At 38.3% G+C, this 19,761-nt stretch overlaps 1 protein-coding gene across 1 annotated transcript; it reads left to right on the forward strand.

The window, feature by feature from the left end:
- Positions 1 to 9,354: 9,354 nt before the first annotated feature.
- LOC117275042 (uncharacterized) lies at positions 9,355 to 19,366 on the forward strand. Its single transcript, XM_033654395.2, has 2 exons — positions 9,355 to 10,071; positions 19,049 to 19,366. The coding sequence occupies exons 1-2, from the start codon at positions 9,527 to 9,529 to the stop codon at positions 19,068 to 19,070; spliced, it is 567 nt and encodes a 188-aa protein (XP_033510286.1). The 5' UTR covers positions 9,355 to 9,526; the 3' UTR covers positions 19,071 to 19,366.
- Positions 19,367 to 19,761: the final 395 nt, after the last annotated feature.

Here is a 19,761-nt window from a genome sequence, read left to right on the forward strand (position 1 = left end):
TACTGCCCAGTGATTTCTTCTTCGCGAACGCGGAAAGTGCCTTGCGTTTGCGAAGCACAAATTAAGCTGCTGCCAAAATTTCTCTTCCGCGAACGCGATGGCCAAATGATCCCCAAGCTTCGCGAACGCGAAGCCTCATTCACGAACGCGTAGACCAAACGCATGAGGTCCCCAGCCTGCCTCTCTTCTTCGCGAACGCGACTCCCTGCCTGTGATCGCAGTGCACAAATCCACTGAACCTTCGCGAACGCATGGCATATTTTGCGAACGCAAAGGGTAAATTTCTAGCAACCCCCGAAGACTCTACGCGAACAGGGAAAAACCTTCGAGAACGCGTAGAAGGCAACCAGACCTGTAGAAAACCAGTAGCTTCAGCAATCCTTAAGGTTCCGAAATGCGCTGAACATGGTCTGAATTACACCCGAGGCCCCCAGGACCTCAACAAAACATATCAACAAGTCCTAAAATATCGTACTAACATGCTTGAAGCGTCAAATCACATCAAACAACACTAGAATCATGAATTGCACATCGATTCAAGCCTAATGAACTTGTGAACTTCTGAATTCCAAAACTAATGCCGATTCATACCAAAACAACTCCGATTGACTTCAAATTTTGCACACAAGTCGTAAATGATATGACAGACCTATTTCAAATTCTGGAATCAAAATCTGACCCTGATATCAACAAAGTCAACTTTCTGTCAAACTTTCCAACCTTCCAAACATTCAACTTTCCAACTTTCGCCAATTCAAGCTGAAACGACCTATGGATCTCTAAACCAACATCCGTACACGCTCCTAAGTCTAAAATCACCATATGGAGCTATTGAAATCATCAAAACTCCATTCCGAATTCATCTACATAGAAGTCAAACTACGGTCAACTCTATCAACTTAAGACTCCAACTCACGGACTATGTGTCTCATTTTACTCCGAAACTCATCCGGAATCAAACCCAAACACCCCGGTAAGTCATATAATCACAATATAACATAGAGAAAGCTTTAATTAGGGGATCGAGACTAAAATACTCAAAACGACCGGTCGGGTCGTTACAATAGGATACAAATTAAAAATAAATTTCTTACAAAATTTGATATATCTACAATAACATACTGTCACGACCCAAAATCTCACCCGTCGTGATGACGCCTATCTCGATACTAGGCAAGATGTTAATGTCACTAAACCATAATTTCTTTTAAGTTTGAAAATATAATATTTAAATACAATACAAAATCTCCCAAATACAAATACGAACACTCCCTAAAACCTGGTGTCACTGAGTACATAAACATCTAATATGAATACAAATCTGGAAAAGTACGGTCTACAATAGTCTAAGATCAAAATACAGTAATACATAGATAGGGAAGGAGAGACAAGGTCTGTGAAACATGGCAGCTACCTCTGACAGTAATACAAATCAGCTGTACGGAAGAATCAACACATGCTATGTCCGAGAACACCTGGATCTGCACACGAAGTGCATGGTGTAGTATGAGTACAACTAACTCAGGAAGTAATAATAATAACTAAGGAACTGAAGATAATGACGAGCTACACAATTATAGTTCACTTTCATTAATTCCAGCAAAGAAAAGACATGCTTTCAAATCCAGCAGTTTAAGTCAAATCAATTTTATGCAGTTCAAGTTCATGTAATCTGGATATAAAATCCTTTAGAGATTTCACAATAATGACAGATAGCAACCAAATGCAATAACAAATGCAAAGCAAGTACAGCCTCTCAGGCAACAGTCATTCAACTCATCATAACGGCTCAACCACTCGGCTCTCAACCCTCAGCACTCACACTCAATGGGTACCTGCGCTCACTGTGGTTGTATAGACTCCAGAGGGGCTCCTACAGCCCAAGCGCTATAATCTGCATGGAAAATTCATGTGCTGCACGGACAACTCATATGCTATAATATAAATATCTGGATCTGCAAGGCCAACTCACGTGCTGCACGGCCAACTCACGTGCTATAGTATAATATAAGGATCCGCACGTCCAACTCACGTGCTGCACGGCCAACTCACGTGCTATAGTATAATATAAGGATCTGCACGACCAACTCACGTGCTATAGTATAATAAAAGGATCTGCACGGCCAACTCACGTGCTATAGTATAATATCTCATAATCAGGCCCTCGGCCTCACTCAGTCATAAAGCTCTCTAGTCTCTAGGGCTCTTAACAATCATGAAATCAGCCCAAACAATAATGATATGACACATCAATAATGAACAATAGAGACTGAGACAAAATAATCAAGTAACTATGACTGAGTACAAAACAACAATTTAAGCAAATAATTCAATATGTACACGACCTCTGTGGGTCCCAACAATACCAACATATAGCCTAAACATGGTTTCTAACATGATTTATAGTCAAATTTCCAAAACACATAGAGAACACATAATTATCAACAAGTTATTCAACTTTACAGTTTTTACGGGACGGACCAATTCACAATCCCCTTGGTGAACGCCCACACGCCCGTCACCTACCATGTGCGTCACCTCCAAAATAATCACATGATACAAAAATCCGGGGTTTCATACCCTTAGGACCAGATTTAAAATTGTTACTTACCTCAAACCGTGTAATTCTTTATTACGATATGCCCTTTCCACGAGAATTGGTCTGTGAAAGCCTCGTATCTAGCCACAATTAATTCAATTCAGTCAATACCCATTATTGTAATTAATTCCATAAGGAGATACTAATTTTTCCAATAAAATTTGAAATTAACTCAAAAATCGCCCGTGGGACTCACGTATCGGAACCCAACAAAAGTTACAGAATATGAACGTTCATCCAACCACGAGTCCAACCATACAAATTTCACCATAATCCGACACCAACTCGATCCTAAAATCTTCAATTAAAGCTTATGAAGGTTTCTACCATTTTCAACCCAATCCTTACCCATTTGAACTTAACAATCTTTCCACAACCTTATTGGTATGCATACATAATACTCTTACAGCCAAGAAGCATACTATAAATCACCCATTTATACTCCAAACCTGAAATTGAAGAATTGAGAAAAGGAATTCTTACCTCTTTGAAGCCCTAGCAAGATCCTTGTGAAATCTTCAAACCTTGAACAAGAATTGATGGATAAATGACTAAGTCTTCACTTTCTCTCTCTAAAATGCTCTCACCTCTCTCTAAAATATCAGATTTTGGCTCAAAAATGAGCTTCAAGGGCTATAAATCAAAATTGGGTCGGGTAAAAAATTAGAAAGAATGGAAGCTCTGACGCAGTATGCGGTCGCATATGCGACCGCATAACAGGTATGCGGTCCGCATACCGGCCGCATAATTTGGCCTCCAAATCTAGGCATTACTGACCCGATCTGCGGTCATTATGCGGTCCGCATACTTGTTCTGCGGTCGCATAATGCACCGCAAAACAGGTCTGCGGTCGCATAGTGCACTGCAAATTTTTCTCAAATGATATAACTACCCGACCGGTCATTTTGAACATTTGCACTTCGCTCGATTGTTTGAGGGCATGAGTAGCTCCGTATGATATACTTTGACTTGTGTGAATCGTCGGTTTTGGGTTACAGGTATTTCGGAATCGAATTGGAAGAAAGAATTTCATTGTTGAAGCTTTAAATTGGGAGAGTTGACCAAAATTTGACTCTTTAGCATTTGACCTCGGATTGGAATTCTGATGGTTTCATTAGCTTCGTTAGGTGATTTTGGACTTAGGAGCGTGACCAGAATATAATTTGGAGGTCCGTAGTAGAATTAGGCTTGAATTGGTAAAATTGGAAATTTGGCGATTTCGGTTGGCAGTGGAAAATTTGATATCGGGGTCGGAATGGAATTCCGGAAGTTGGAGTAGGTTCGTAGTGTCATTTATGACGTGTGTACAAAATTTGAGGTCATTTGGATGTGGTTTGGTTTGTTTCAGCATCGGTTGCCGAATTTAAAAATTTAGAAGTTTTTAGGCTTGAATCCGATGGTAATTTGGTGTTTGGATGTTGTTTTGAGTGATTCGAAGGTTCGACTAAGTTTGTATGTTGATATATGACTTGTTGGTATTTTTGGTTGAGCTCCCGAGGGCCTCGGGGTGATTCCGGGTGGTTAACGGATTTGTCGAAATTGGAATTTGCAGCGGGAGCTGCTGCTTCTGCTATTTCCGCACCTGCGGAAGGAAGAGTCGCAGGTGCGAGGCCGCTGGTGCGCGTGGGGAGTGCGCAGGTGCGGGTAATGCTAGGGTAGGCAGGTTTCGCAGGTGCGAGTTGGAGGTCGCATCTGCGAGCCCGCAGGTGCAAAACCTGGGGCGCAGATTCAGAAAGGGCACTGCTGGGCAGGCTTCGCAGAAGCGGAGGAAACGCACAGATGCGCTTCGCAGGTGCGACGGGTTTACCGCAGATGCGGAGCCTGGGCGGATAAGTGAGTTGCGCAGGTGCGGCTCCTTGGACCGCAGGTGCGGTCGCGCGGGTGCGAGAAAATGGCCGCAGGTGCGAGAAGCCTGGGCAGAGGGTACATATTGCACACTTAGCGAATTTTTGGGCATTCTTCACGATTTCTATTCGGATTTGGAGCTTTTTGGAGAGTTTTGAAGAGGGAATCAATGGGGTTTTCATTGAGGTAAGTTACTTGAGCCTAATACTCGTATATATGGAGATTTTTCCGTTGTTTAATCATTGTAATTAGTGAAAATGAGGGGTTAGGGCTTGGAATTTTTGGAGAGTAATTAAAGGATGTGAAGGACCAAACGATGTCGGATTTTGAAAAATTTGGTATGGTTAGACTCGTGAGTAAATGAGCTTTCTAGTTTTTTGAATTTTGTCGGATTTCAAGATGTGGGCCCGGGGGCTGGGTTTGAGCCAATTTCGAATTTTGGTCTAATTTGATAGTTTTTCTTGTGGAATTCATTCCATTAGCGTATATTGATGGTATTGTACTAATTGTAAATAGATTTGGAGCATTTTGAGGCCGAGTTTAGAGGCAAGAGCATTGCGGGGTAGAGATTTGACCGGTTTGAGGTAAGTAACGATTGTAAATCTAGTCCTGAGGGTATGAAACCCCGGATTTTTGTATCATTCTACTATTTTTAGTGACGCACATGCTAGGTGACGGGCGTGTGGGCGTGCACTGTTAGGGATTGTGACTTGGTCCGTCCCGTAGCAACTGTAAAGTTGAATATTTTATGGAAATTATATGATACTTATATGATTTAGAAAGAATTTCTGTAAATTGGGCTGAATGCCATGTTTGGGCCTTGTGTCAGTATTATTTGGACCCTTATGGGCTTTTTCTTACTATCCTCTTATTGTTTTCGATTGAAAATCTATACTCAGTCATGTTTATACTTGTTTACCGCATAACTCAGTTTTATGACTCTATTTTTGATGCATATAAATGTTTTGGGCCGAATGCCCTGTTTTACTGAAATGCCCGAGTGGCTTGAGAGGTTTATGACTGAGTGAGGCCGATGGCCTGATTTGTGAGGATATTTATGGGATCGGGCTGCACGCCGCAACATGTTGATATCGGGCAAGGGCCTGATTGTGAGGATGAGTGTGGATCGGGGCTGCCCGCCTGCAGCATACTTTATTATTATAGCACGTGAGTTATCCATGCAGCACGTGAGTTATCTGTGCAGATTATAACACTTGGGCTGAAGGAGCCCCTTCGGAGTCTGTACACACCCCCAGTGAGCGCAGGTACCTATTGAGTGCGAGTGCCGAGTGCTGAGTGACTAGGAGGCATGAGTGATTCTGAGGTATGCCCGAGTGGCAAAAGTGATTGTGAGGTATGCCCGAGTGGCACGAGTGACTGTGAGGTTTGCCCAATGGGCTATATATGAGTGATGTTTTGCCCGAGGGGCTGTTTATGATTTCATCATTTTGCTCACCTTTGCATTTTCCTCTGTTTGAAAACTGTTGAAAAATATCTTTAAATGATTTTTACTGGAACTGGGTTAAACAAGATGTTTCGATTCAAATCCTGATTTTAAAAGCATGTGGTATTTTACTGAGATCTCCCGATATGAATGTTATATGCTTTACTGCTCGTCACTACTGCTCAGTATTTATTTATTGTTATTACTTACTGAGTTGGCGTACTCACGTTACTCCCTGCACCTTGTGTGCAGATTCAGGTGTAGCTGGACACGATAGCAATTATTGAGTGTTCTGGTTGCAGATTTTCTTGGAGATAGCAAGGTAGCTGTTTGGCGATTGCAGCCCCTGCTCTTCTCCCTCTTATCTTCCTCTAGTTGTATTTAGCTATTTTCCAGTCTGAGTTAGCCTTGATATTGTTAGATAGATTGTAGTAGATGCTCATGACTAGTGACACCCCGATGTCGGGCTATTCCTTCCGCACTTTGTTTTTTGATTGGGAACTCCTTTACGAAGGGTTTTATGTTAAATAACATTGAAATTATCTTTGAAACGAAAATATCAGTTTATTTTGGAAATGAGTCGGCTTGCCTAGTTCCACGATAGGCGCCATCACGACAGGGGTTAGTTTGGGTCGTGACACTTTCCCCTCTCCTTATCCACTTTGCGACCATTATGCGGTCCGTAGAGTGATTCTGCGACCGCATAGTGGTCGCAGAAATGACCCTTTTCCGACAAAATTTTTCTTTACACATCGGTGCATTGTTCAACCCAAAAAGTCCGAGCCGCGGCGAGCTTGCTCGCCGCGAGAAATTTCTATAATCTTTGTACTAATTGATCTACCTCGGCACTACCAAACCTTAATTTCCTTAGCAAAATTTCTCGAGGGTCATTACACATAAGTCAACATCCGGTCAACCTTTTCAACTTAAATTCTAAACCTTGGAACTAAGTGCTCCAAATCATTTCAAAACATCATCGGATCCAAACTATTTACCCCGGCAAGCCAAATAGCAATTGTAATTCATAATTTGAGCAGTATATGGGGAAACGAGATTATAATACTCAAAACGACCGGTCGGGTCGTTACACATACATACTAAAAATAAATTTCATACAACTAATTATACAGTATACAATTTATCTACAACTTTTATACATCATTCTTACCCATCTAAATACAACTACAACATCATACATCTTAAATACAATTTTCATAATTGTTTTTATATAATATGTCTTTTGTATATAATTTGTATATATTTTGTATGTGATATGTTCTTATGCTTCTTCTTCAAATTTCAATCTGAAAATCCAGCCAAATCAAATCTAATCTTCACCAAATACCCTCAAAATCGAGATATAGATTTCATAGAATATTCCCAATCGTTTGCAAAAACACGCAATTCAAACAAATAATATATTTTTTTTAAATCCGAATTCGAAATCAAGGTTTTGAAACTTTTTTAATGGTTGTCAATTGTGGAGAGTCAAACACCTCCAAAATTTATTGATTGACAATTTTAATTCGACCAATCGAGCCAAATAATTAATATCCAACTGCTTTAGTCCTCTATCAGAACGCCAACAAGAAAAGGGGAAGTCCTGAAAAGATCCAAACTCCAGCCATGACAAAATTCAGATCGATAAAAAATTAATCCCTTTCTTCGCCATTGTTAGAGAAAATTATAAGCTTTAGAATAAAAAAAATTGTGTAGAATCGGTGTAGAAAGAGGGTTGATTTTAAAGAGAGAAAGAGGGAAAAAGTACTATGATTGGGGGATTTACTAAATTATTGGGCTACAATCAAGCACGACTCATTTAAAACTAATTTGTATATAATTGATAAATTGTATATGACCATTTAATTAAGTTAAAACTTGATTAGGGATGGTAAATAAGTTTTATATATAGTATAGATAGGTAAAAATTCCAATATTAGCATTCTGCAAATAAGTTGCCTGGCCAAATAATTGAAAAACTACCAGTTATGTCAATTTATAAGTAGCTTATTACAAAAATTGGTCAATTCATAAAATATTATTAATATTAGCCAATTAGCTATTTGTAGCAAAAAAAGGTCAAATTTTTATTTTCTTTTGAGTGGGTGTTATTAGAATAGATTTGGTACATATTAACGAGCTTGAATCTCAGTTTTGGGATGATTTGGTGGAGTTTTGAGGTAGTTTGAATTGAAAATTCGAAGTTGAAGATGAACATGAAAAACAATGATATGTGTATCACACTGTGTATCAATTGTGTATCATATATGTGTCATATTTATATCAAATGTGTATCACATGTATATCCATGTATACATGTGTATGAGATACATGCGTGATACATGTTTGATACATGTGCCGCAAAAGGATTTTTTGAACTTGATTTTAACGGTGAATTTTGATACCAAATCAGTCCAAATCACCTCCAATCTTCCTCAAATTTTGTATATGGACTCATCTATATGTTTTCAATGAATTTCAACCATACCCATTGAAAAAGGTCCTCTTTTGCTTAGATTTTTGGAAACTTTTATATATACTTTTTTATATTTCATCACCTTATTTGCTACCTCATTCATAAAATTTCCTTTCCGTCTTGCATCTAATGTTACTAATCACGCTTTAAAATATGGAAAGAGATCTTTGCGTATGATTTTTGGAAAGAAAAAATCTCATTTATTTGGGTTTTAAATTTTTATATATGTTTGTCTAGTTTTGGCAAGTATATGATTAATGTCTAGATGTTGGTAAGTTGGGACTTATTTGGGACATTTATGTAAGATTCCAAAAAAATATAATTGGGCAAGATTTATTTATTTATTTTACAAAATTCTAGTAGCATCAATCAATTAACAAACATAGCACATGAAATTTTACATTCCATAATAGAATCTTAGCTGGGCGCAATCAAATTCCAACCAAGATTCCTTCTACCAAGAAAACACTCTATTAAATATATCAATTCCAAAATATTCTGCCATAAAACACTACTATTAAATATATTATTCCCTATTTTGTTTGGTCTGATGTGATACGTTGCTGACGTACTTTCACCCCAAAATTATAGCCATGCATTTATACAGGGTATTACAAATAGTATGTAATTTATATAAATGTATATACACACACAGTATAGTGATGGTATTTATAATAGTGTATAAATGATAATGGTATTCTAGTATATTAATATTATATTTTATTATAAATTCTTCCGTCATTATATATATATATATATAAAGTATTGTAATAGTATATAATTATGTATAATGTTACGATCCTAGTAGCTTACCTTCTAATTCAGAATTTCAATATTAGAATATAATTCAATAGGTCGTTAAAGTTAGTTAGAGGAGGGTGGACTGCACGTGACACTTTCTGTTAGTTAGTTATAACTACTTTTTCCTCCAATTGTACAAGTATATAGAGACGTATCTCTGTGATTGTAAGCATCTGTTTTGGAATAAGATCAATAAAGTTTCTTCTCTCTTTCTCTTCTTTCACCAACACTCAAACTCCAATTGAGTTCTAGAGATTTTGTTCAAGAGCAATTCTTCCCAATTTTACTCTTTAGGTCTCTCTTCCTTCTTTTTCTTAGCTCGTAATTCTGGTATCAGAGTTGATGATTCATTGGACTGGAAATGGACGATCCCAGTACTCGAATGGCTGAATTACACAAAGACGTTGATGCTCTCAAAGGATATGTGGAGACTGTAGTCAATTCTGTCATAGAATTGACAAATTCTATTGAGACAAGATTTGCGCAGGCTTTGGAGGAAATCAGAAGAATGATGATCAACAATGGGGAAAATCCTGCACCTAATGGTCCAGTGTTAGGCAGAGATGAGGAAATGCTTGAAGCTCGAGTACCCAGATCTACTGAAAATCAAAATCATGTCAGGAACTATCAAATTGATGTTGCTATTTCCAGATTCAATGGAACTGGGTTGAAGAATTGGTTTTATAAATACGAGAAGTTCTTCGATGTGGACGAAACTCCTGAAGGATCCAAGGTCAAACTGGCTTCTTGCAAGTTAGAGGGCAGGACACTTCAGTGGCACCAAAGCTTCATGAAATCTAGGATGACTAGAGAAGGGCCTCGATGGGGAGAGTATGTCAGATGCCTTTATGCCAGATTTGGTGCAGAACTATTTGATGATCCTATGGATGATTTTAAGAATCTCAGGCAAGTAACTTCTGTTCAAGATTATATTGATAATTTTGATGAATTACTCAATAGAGTTGAATTGCAAGAGGAGTATGTTGTTAGTTATTTTTTAAGAGGGTTAAAACCAGAAATTGGCCTACTTGTTAAGATGTTAGGTCCTAGATCCTTGGCCAAGGCCATTAGCTTGGCCAGAATTCAAGAACAAACCTTGAAAGTTCAGAAACAAGTTTTCTCTATTAACCCTATTCTTCCTACCCCCAGAAATATTCCAAGATTTCATCCTGTAAACTCTTCTCCTTAAGGATATAACCAGCCTTTATCTAAACCCAACCAAACTTTTCCAAAACACCAACATTCTTATTCGAGTAGCTCTAAACCACCTTATAAAAATCCTAAGTTCTTGACTAGTGCTGAAATGGAAGAAACGAGAAGCAAAAGGTTGTGTTTCCATTGTGATGAGAAATACACTGTGGGACATATATGTAAGAAGAAGAGGCAATTCTTTTATATGGAAGTAGAAGAAGGGGATGAGTTTGTAGAATTGGAGGCAGAAGTCATGTTGGATCCGTCAGAGTTATTGACTATGATAGTTCAAGGTCCTAAAACTGACTCATAAGGTTCTATTTTGCCTCATGTATCTGTGCACTCCATGAATAGTGCACATTACTTCGGGACCAGGAGGATGACATTATCAGTTAAAGGGAAGGCAGTCCATGTGCGCTGTAACAATCCGACCAGTTATTTTACTTTCTAGATCCCATGTTCTCCTAATTAAGACTTCATGTATGTGCTTTTACTATTTTATGACTTATGGGGATGGTTGGTTTAGGTTTGGAAGGATTCGGGTTGAATTCGGATCACTTAGTTCCTTAATAGTGGCATAAGGTGGCCAAGTTTTATTTGAGTCAAAATTTTGGATAAACGACTCCGTAATTGGGATTTAAAGGTTCCAATAGGTTCGTATGATGATTTTGGACTTGGACGTATGTTCGTATCGGTTTTCGGGTAATCCGAGAGCATTTTAGCGCTTAATGTGGAAAGTTGGTTTATTGAAGGTTTTCTAGTTCTTTAAATTTGGTTTGGAGTAGACTTTGGTGTTATCAAGGTTCATTTGAGATTTTGATCCTAGGAATAGGTCTGTATGATGATTTATGACTTGTACGCAAATTTTGGTGTCATCCGAGTAGTGTAAGCATAATTCAGACGCGTTCGGGGAAGTTTGAATGTTTGAAAATTTAATGAAAGGTTTTGACCGTCAATTCGTAGTTTTGATGTTGTTTGACAAGGTTTGAGGCCTCAACTTAGTTTGTATCATGTTGATGTATGCGTTGGTGAAGTTGGATGGGATCCCAAAAGGCCTCGGGTGTAAATCGGATTGGAATCGGACTTAGTTTTGGACTTGGGAACTGCTGGTGGCTTCAGATCTGGTGCAATCGCACCTACGAGGAAATAGCCGCAGGTGCGAGCACGCAGAAGCGGCCCATTGGTGCTAGAAGCGAACTTTGGCTGGAGCTGGGTGGCCGCAGATGCGATAGAGGCTCCGCAGTGCGAAAGTTGGCCGGCTGGCAGAGATTGCAGGAGCAAAGGAAGTCCACAGAAGCGGAGGGAGTCTACAGAAGCGGACTCGCAGAAGCATGTCTCCGTCCGCAGAAGTGAGAAGGCTGGAGGTTGTGGGGGATCGCATATGCGGCTTTTTGACTGCGCAGTGAGTGTATTTAATTCGGGACTTAGCCTATTTTTCACACTTTTACTTAGTCTTGGGCAATTTTGAGAGCACTTTTGTGGGTGATTCTCATCAACATCACAAGGTAAGTAAACTCCACCCATTTTTAAGTTAAATATGCGAATTATAGGTGGATTAAACATGAGAAATTAGTGAAACTTGTGAAATTTTGTGGAGAATCTAGGGTTTAAGTAAAATTTAGATTTGATCATGGATTTGGTTGTGGAAATTGGAATAAATTATATATTTGAGTTCGGGAGGTCATGGGTAATATTTATACTCGAAAATTTCTGGAATTCAGGCGCGTGGACCCGAGGGTGAATTTTAGGAATCTTCCAAATTAGGTTGGGTAATTACTCTAATAGCTAAATTATAAACTTTTGAGCATATATTTATCATTTTATACGACTTTTGATTAGTTTTGGAGTCCTCGGCGTCGTTTGGGGAGTTCTAGTGGGGTTGAAGAGCCGGATTGAGGACTTAGAATCGAGGTAAGTCTCTTGCCTAACCTTGTATGTCACGACCCTAATTTCCCACCTTAGGATGTCGTGACGACACCTAGTCTCTAACACTATGTAAGCGTAACACATGCTGATTTAATAATAGAATTGAACTATTTAATCATTTATCATAAACTATTAAATGACATACATAGCCGCAAGCGACCAATATTTATACATTTTCCAAAACCGGTAGTACGAAGTCATAAGCACTACTAAAACACACTAGAATTTCTAAACAACAATATTGTTTTGAATTATAATTTAACAGTAGCATAATGAAGTAAGATGGTGACTCCGAGACATGCGAACGTCAAGCAGGTATACCTTTAAGTCTCCCTCCGCGCAGATGCAGCTCTCAACAACACAATCAGAATACCTGGATCTGCACAAAAATGTACAGAAGCGTAGAATGAGTACACCACAACGATACCCAGCAAGTATCAAGCCTAACCTCGGTAGAGTAGTGACGAGGCCAGGTCAAGACACATGCTAGACATAGAAACCTGTTCAAGATATACATAAGCTAACAATGGAAAGAACATCAATATAAGACCAATATCGGAAAAAATATTGATTTACAACCAACAATGAAGTAATAGAAACATAAATGGCAGCAGGTAGTAAAGAAGTAATAAAGAAACAACATAATCAGAACACCGATGAGATTTAAATGAGCTCAAATAACGAAAAAAATAGATGACAACTCAAATAATTAAATTGCTCCCAACGCATGGACTTACAACAAGAATTACCCTGAGGCACCACACCTCATAAATCACAAGTTAAGAACCATAATTTCCAAATCTTACATATATGGCACCTCGTGCCCAAAATAACAATCACCTTCGCATGGCAAAGCCCACGTGCTACCATGTATTTTGCAACCATGATAAATATTAATTTAGATGAATGAAAGAATATTTAGACACCATAAAATATAATAACAATCTTGAATAAAGTAAGGTATCAAATGAAATAATGAGTTTATTTTAGAAATTAAATAAAGTAAAATAATATACAATTTATATGAAACAGGGTATAAGATGGGTTTAGTTTAAAAATCAATAAAATTGAGTAAAAGTGTCACTTTTAAACAAAGCAAAACATAAATTAAATTAACGAATTAAAATAGAATTTGTTAAAGAAAAATATGATAAAAATTTTAAATAAAGTAAATATCTAACAGGGTGATGAGTATAATTTGAGAACCCAATTATAGTGAAAGTGCGATAACCATTTAGAATAATAAGGCACCGAGTGAGATAACGAGTTCTATCTTAACAGGCACATAGAATAAAGCATGTTAATAATTCTTTTATTTAAACCATTATGTTACCAACAACTCAACAGAATAGGATATAGTGACTCCACACAATTAAATTCACATTGACAATCAATTCACCAAGTTATAATGGAGGCACAGATTGGCATGTTAAAGCAACACAAAAAATCACGTAGAATGCATGACTCACACAAGAAACCAAAATCATTCCAACACCAAGATAACAACGAATAACCAAACACAATTAAAATGTGGATGAATGATTGAAGGAAGAACAATGACCTCAAATCAACAAGTTGTTCCAACATGAAATGTACAATGAAAATCACAACCGAGGTACGTCTCATATTCACATTACACAATTCCAATCACAATCTTTCCTTATATTACTGCGTGAGCCTTACATTTAGTTTTGACAATTATTTTTCCCGAAATAGCTACATGCGTTTTAGCCCACCTTATCTCACCGCGTGGCTTCAAGTAGTTCCCCTACTAGAAACACGCATATCAGCCCACCTTATCTCACCGCATGCGTATAAACCCCTAGCCTTATATCACCGCATGCGTATCGATATCACAACACAATCACAACTCGCACCACAAGTACGCATATGCCACAACTTGCCACAAAGTCAATAACACCAATATTTCCGCAACAAATAGCCCATGGCTCAAGCACAATGTGTACAAGAATTTCAACAATAACAAAATGAATGAGAATGCTCAACAATAAAAGGTATCTCAACAATTAACAACTTCGCCTCAATATGATAACGGCTATTACAACTTCAATTCCATTAACTCAACAAGATGATATTCCACGAAATAACAACCTCAATTAAAAGTGATTCAACAATTAAGAGGTAACAAGACAATAAGGAAGGAAATAACTTCAACTAAAGCATATAAGAGCAAAATGGCAAGTAAGAGGTAAAACAAGTGCTAACAACGTCAAATAGAGCATGTAAGAGTAGATTAACAATGAGAGATATAATATGTTATGACAATTCAATTAAAGGTATAAAAAGAGTCTAGTTAATCTAAACCGGTCAAATACCACATATAGCCTGTGTACCCACTCGTCACCTTGCGTACACGGCTTTCACATAACACAAATAGCACAATCAACCCAAATCCTAAGGGGTAGTTTCCCCCACACAAAGTTAGGCAAGATAATTACCTCAACAAGGCCAGCTCAACCCTCCGGAATATCTTTCGCCCTAAAATTTGCCCCCACAAAGCTCAAATCTAATCAAAAATAATTTAATAACATCAAACAATGCAAGAGAAACCAATTACAATAAATAAAGCTATGATCTTTATATTTTTTCCAAAATGTCAACACTGAGATCACCTTGGATTCTTAATCCAAGCTTACCTGAGCGAAGCCCGAACCAATACAAGCTTACACGAACAAAAACTGACTCAATCAGAGTCCGATAGCTCAACTAATTCGCCAAAATATCGTTCTTGGGTATTCATAGCCCAAGAGTCCAACCCACACTAGTTGGGTCTCATATCTGTCGAAAATGCTCCTCCAAAACTTGCCAAATTCGAGTATGTTGTTCTCCTAATATAGGAGAACAAAACTCTAAAAGAAATCGGGAAATAAACGCCTCTAACGCATTTTTAATTTTTAAAATTTAGGACATAACCCAAGGTCTTGATTTAAAGAATTAATTGAGTTTTCAATTAAAATCATGGATTAAAGTTTAAACTAAGGGAATGAATCAAAGAAAAATACTTAGATTATGATTTATACCTTACCCCATGGAAGAAAATTGAAGAACATCCTTGAATTCTCCCAATCTCAAACTTTCAAGATGAGAAAAACTCCAACAACATTAATAGCCAAAAACACCTAGTTGTGCAGCCTTGTTTCTTGTGCCAAACGATCCTGAAACTCGCTTTTGATGCCTCCTAAAATTTCAGTCAAGTTAGGCTTTTGAATCACTCCATTTGATCTTATAATGAAGGAGATATGCTGGTTTCAATATTTGGGAATAGTGCAGATTTTTAAATATAAATTCAGTGGCAATTTCATAATTAATCTGAAAAATCTAGCAACCCAATTCATAGTAAAATGACCATAAATTCCTCATACGATGTCGAAACTTGATGATTTCAGTTGCTATGGTTCCAAAATTACGATACATATATAATGATTTAGTCGAAACATGAATCAAAGACCGTTTGCTCAATATGGTAACATTTATGCTCAAATCGACGTTGAAACCAAAAACAATCACCATACAACCAAACTTATCCAAAACTCATCAGAATTTAACCAAACTTTGTGGACATGTCCAAAATCATCATACAAACTTATTGGAATAATTAAAACCCGATTTTGAGTCCGTTTACCCAAAAGTCAAATATTAGTCAACTTTTCTAACTTAAAGCTTCTAAAACGAGAATCATTCTCCCAAATCAATCCCGAACCACTTGAAAACTGAAACCAACCATACACACAATCATAATACATAATACGAAGGTACTCAAAGTCTCAACCACTGAATAGAACGCTAAAGCTCAAAATGACTGGTCGGGTTATTACATTCTCCCCCACTTAAACATACGTTCGTCCTCGAACGTGCCAAGAGTCGTTCCAAAACCATCAAAGCGCCATATACCCTCACCATACACATAACCATGGATGATCCCACGTCACCCCAACCCATATAAGCCAGACAACACCATCTAACAGAGGATCCTTACTTCAACCTTAGTCCATAAACCTTAAAACCCAAATCCCCAACATCCGGAACTCATTATATGACTTGATTCTTGCATCTATGCACCGTATAACTCTGAACAAACTGTATCAATCTATAACCATATCTCAAGACTTAATCACATGATATACCACATAACTCAAATACTCATAGCAATAACTTTCGACCGCAATAGTTGCTCGATAACCAACCCGACACCGGTAACAAACCTCATATCAACTAAAATCTTGTTATGAACCTTCGTACACTGCCAATGATGAAAGAAACATACCAAAACTCATAACCATCCATCAGATTAACAAGTCGTGGAGCTCTCTTACCCGATAAGAACCATAGCCAAAATCTAAGCTGACTAGTAACACAATTCTTGCAAACATACCTTAATCAAATCTGATGGCACTCATTTCAGGCCCAATAACCTCATCTCATCTAGTACAAGCTACTCGACCGACTTGTCAAAATCCTACTTAGAGCCACATACCATGCAATCTGTGCACCAACGAATAATAACTCAAATATACCCAATAATGGAAAGAGAATGGAAATAAAGAAACCATCTCGCCAGCTCAACAGATACCACCACGAAGCGTAATGCTATCAATCCACCACACAAGGGGAAACATAACACACGAAATAAGCATAAAGGATCACATCCTAGCATAACGCTGCTGCGATGCATGACCCAATCCGACACCGCTTCACCTGGAATACGTCGAGCCATGATACTCACAATCAACAACCATAAGCATATCAACATCAAACACACGAAGCGCGTGACCATAATTAGAGATATGGATATCACTATATACCAAAAACAGGAAGACCATATCCAAGGCACAATCAACCATTCAACACCCCAAGAGCAATCTCACTCGAATTTTGCTACAACGCCCAAACATAACCGCATCGGTGTGTAGATAACCAACATATCACAACCCATCGCAGCATAGGAGAGTAACACATAAGACATATCAGAACACAAATGTGATTCACACTAACCGATAACATACTCCTCCATAATAACTGTGTTGAGTAGATAAATCCGGCCAAATTTAGAACACACATCCTTATTAGACCTACAAGTAGCCTCCAAATCAATTCTGATCCTTATGAAGTAGGTAGATAGCCTCCGAAAAGCCCACAATAACATATCTATAATACATACCATCAGTTGCCAACCTCTTAATATATCTTCACCGTTCACAACCATGGAACAATCTGCCCCAAGAACCCTTTAGTCTTCAAATCCCTAGAATACTAGAATCTCCATATCTGATCATAACTACACCACTCAAATAACTGACATATTTCTCACATAAGAGAAGCCCACGAGAAGTACTTCTATAATTTTTTCATACCACAAATCAAAGTCAGGACATCAACAGTCGATCAACCAGGTGATTACCGTAATACCAGTCAAAAATCCGCAAGTCGAAACACAATGCGCCTTCTAGAGTGCGCACCCTTCTTAGGTGGTATCAAATAATACTATCATTCTTCTAAACATCTGAAATCGTCTATGCTATCTAGAACTCGTGGCCCCATCCAGGCAAAAACCATAATATGCAACACGTTCCTTATGCCAGTAGCAGACATCTAGCTCAAGTTGTGGTCGACACTATCAAGAACTCTTCGAGGCCAGTCCGCACATCACCAAGCCATTAGAACTGAACTTCCCCAACTCAAATAAGTCATGCAAGCCATCAAACCTAAGAGTATTGCCACAGAATGCTAGTGAAGCATTACCACACAAAAAGACCAGTTACCTTTGTTTCTATGCTGACCCAACACCACCAAGCTGACCCATTTCTTCTAATCCTCCTCGACTTGTCTTTAGGTTAACACTTTCCCTTATCAGTACACGATGATCCTAAGTCAAAGCTCGCTGCGGAAGATCCTAGTACGAACCACGTTGCCCGAAAACCCATAAACCACTATATTTCCTCCAGAGCACCCAACAATGCTGCAACCGAGATACCCACTCTGAAGAGACCTTCTGTGAATCTGAAGATTATTTTCTAACCTTTCTGATACTGGAATACAGATTTAGCAATGATACAGATATACTGCAACTTCCAGTACCATCCCATGAAAATCTCATATCTTAGTCATGAACAATTCCAGGGAGATATCGACTTAGTTTCTTACTTTAGAGAATTCGGAAATACTTGATAAACTATAAATCTGTGTCTTCTCATCTCTCAAGTGTTTCTGTGAGCGAGGTAAATTTCTCTACTCTTATGGGATCGGTCTATTCACCTCAGTAGTGAAATAAATTACTCTTATGCGATCGGGTCGTTCACCTCGGCATGATGGTAACAATACTCTTATGAGATCGGGTCGTTCGCCTCGGCAGGTTGGTAATAATATTCTTATGGGATCGGGCCATTCGCCTTGGCAGTACTGAGTACCACTATTCCTATGGTATCAGGTTGTTCACCTCGACGACTTCATGCTCAATAATTGGAACTGGATTTGGTTTGCTAACTAAAAGTTAGTGCCTTCAAGGCCGATTATGACATATTTAGGGGTTTGATATACACTCTTGTATGGAATTACTATAGTTACTTTTATTTGCTTTGTTGCTATTGTCGTACACTCACCATGTCTACTTTATGTATTTTCATTATTATTTGACCTCTAGTAAGTGTCAAGTCGACCCCTCGTCACGATTTCTCCTAGGTTAGATCAAATACTTACTGGGTATGCATTATTTTCCGTACTCACGCTACACTTCTGTACTAATGTGCAGGTACTGGTATAGGTACTACTAGTGGTCACACGGGCACGTAGCCGATCTTCTATGGAGACTTAGTGGTGAGCTTCTTGCCTTGCTACGATCCGCAACACCGGAGTCTCCTTCTACCTTGACTATTATTTCTATCTATTACCTTTCAGATAGTAGTTGTATTAGTTTTGTATATTTTCTAGATTACTCATGCACTTGTGGTACCGGATTTTGGGGAATTTTAGCATTTATGTAGTGTTGTGCTTATCTTTTCTATTACTATAGTGGATGTACTTATCACACTGGTATTTTGTTGAGAAAAGAGTTTGTACGGTTGTATGAGATCTTACTTATTTTGTTCTTTTAACAGGAAAACTTTTGTTTTCTATTAAAAAGGGGTAATTGAATTGTAGCTTCACTTGTGGTCTTGCCTAACGGCGGCGTTAGGTGCCATCGCGACTTACTATTAGTTTTGGGTCGTGGCATACTCATTGATACCGTGTCACGCTCCAATATCGGGAAGCGCGACCGACGCTCAACCGAGTGAACCCGGCCGAGCAAGCCTGTTGGATTTTCTTCTACCCAAACTCATCCATGAATAAAGAGGAGATGTATTCCATAAATCAAACTTTCAAAATATTTCATTAGCAACTCCCATTTCATTTCCATTATCAACTTCTTTCATAATTTTCCAAAATATTACGAGTTTATATGATTAATGAAAAACATGATTTCCA

Source organism: Nicotiana tomentosiformis, chromosome 1, assembly GCF_000390325.3.
Source record: "Nicotiana tomentosiformis chromosome 1, ASM39032v3, whole genome shotgun sequence".
In the NCBI taxonomy this organism is placed as follows: Eukaryota; Viridiplantae; Streptophyta; class Magnoliopsida; order Solanales; family Solanaceae; genus Nicotiana; species Nicotiana tomentosiformis.

What these genes read in the sequence shown, in the direction of transcription:
- LOC117275042 (XM_033654395.2), top strand. Translation starts at nt 9,527, where the DNA reads ATGGACGATCCCAGTACTCGAATGGCTGAATTACACAAAGACGTTGAT. An exon ending in GATGATTTTAAGAATCTCAG is followed by an intron (nt 10,072 to 19,048) that starts GCAAGTAACTTC and finishes ACTAATGTGCAG; the next exon opens with GTACTGGTATAGGTACTACT.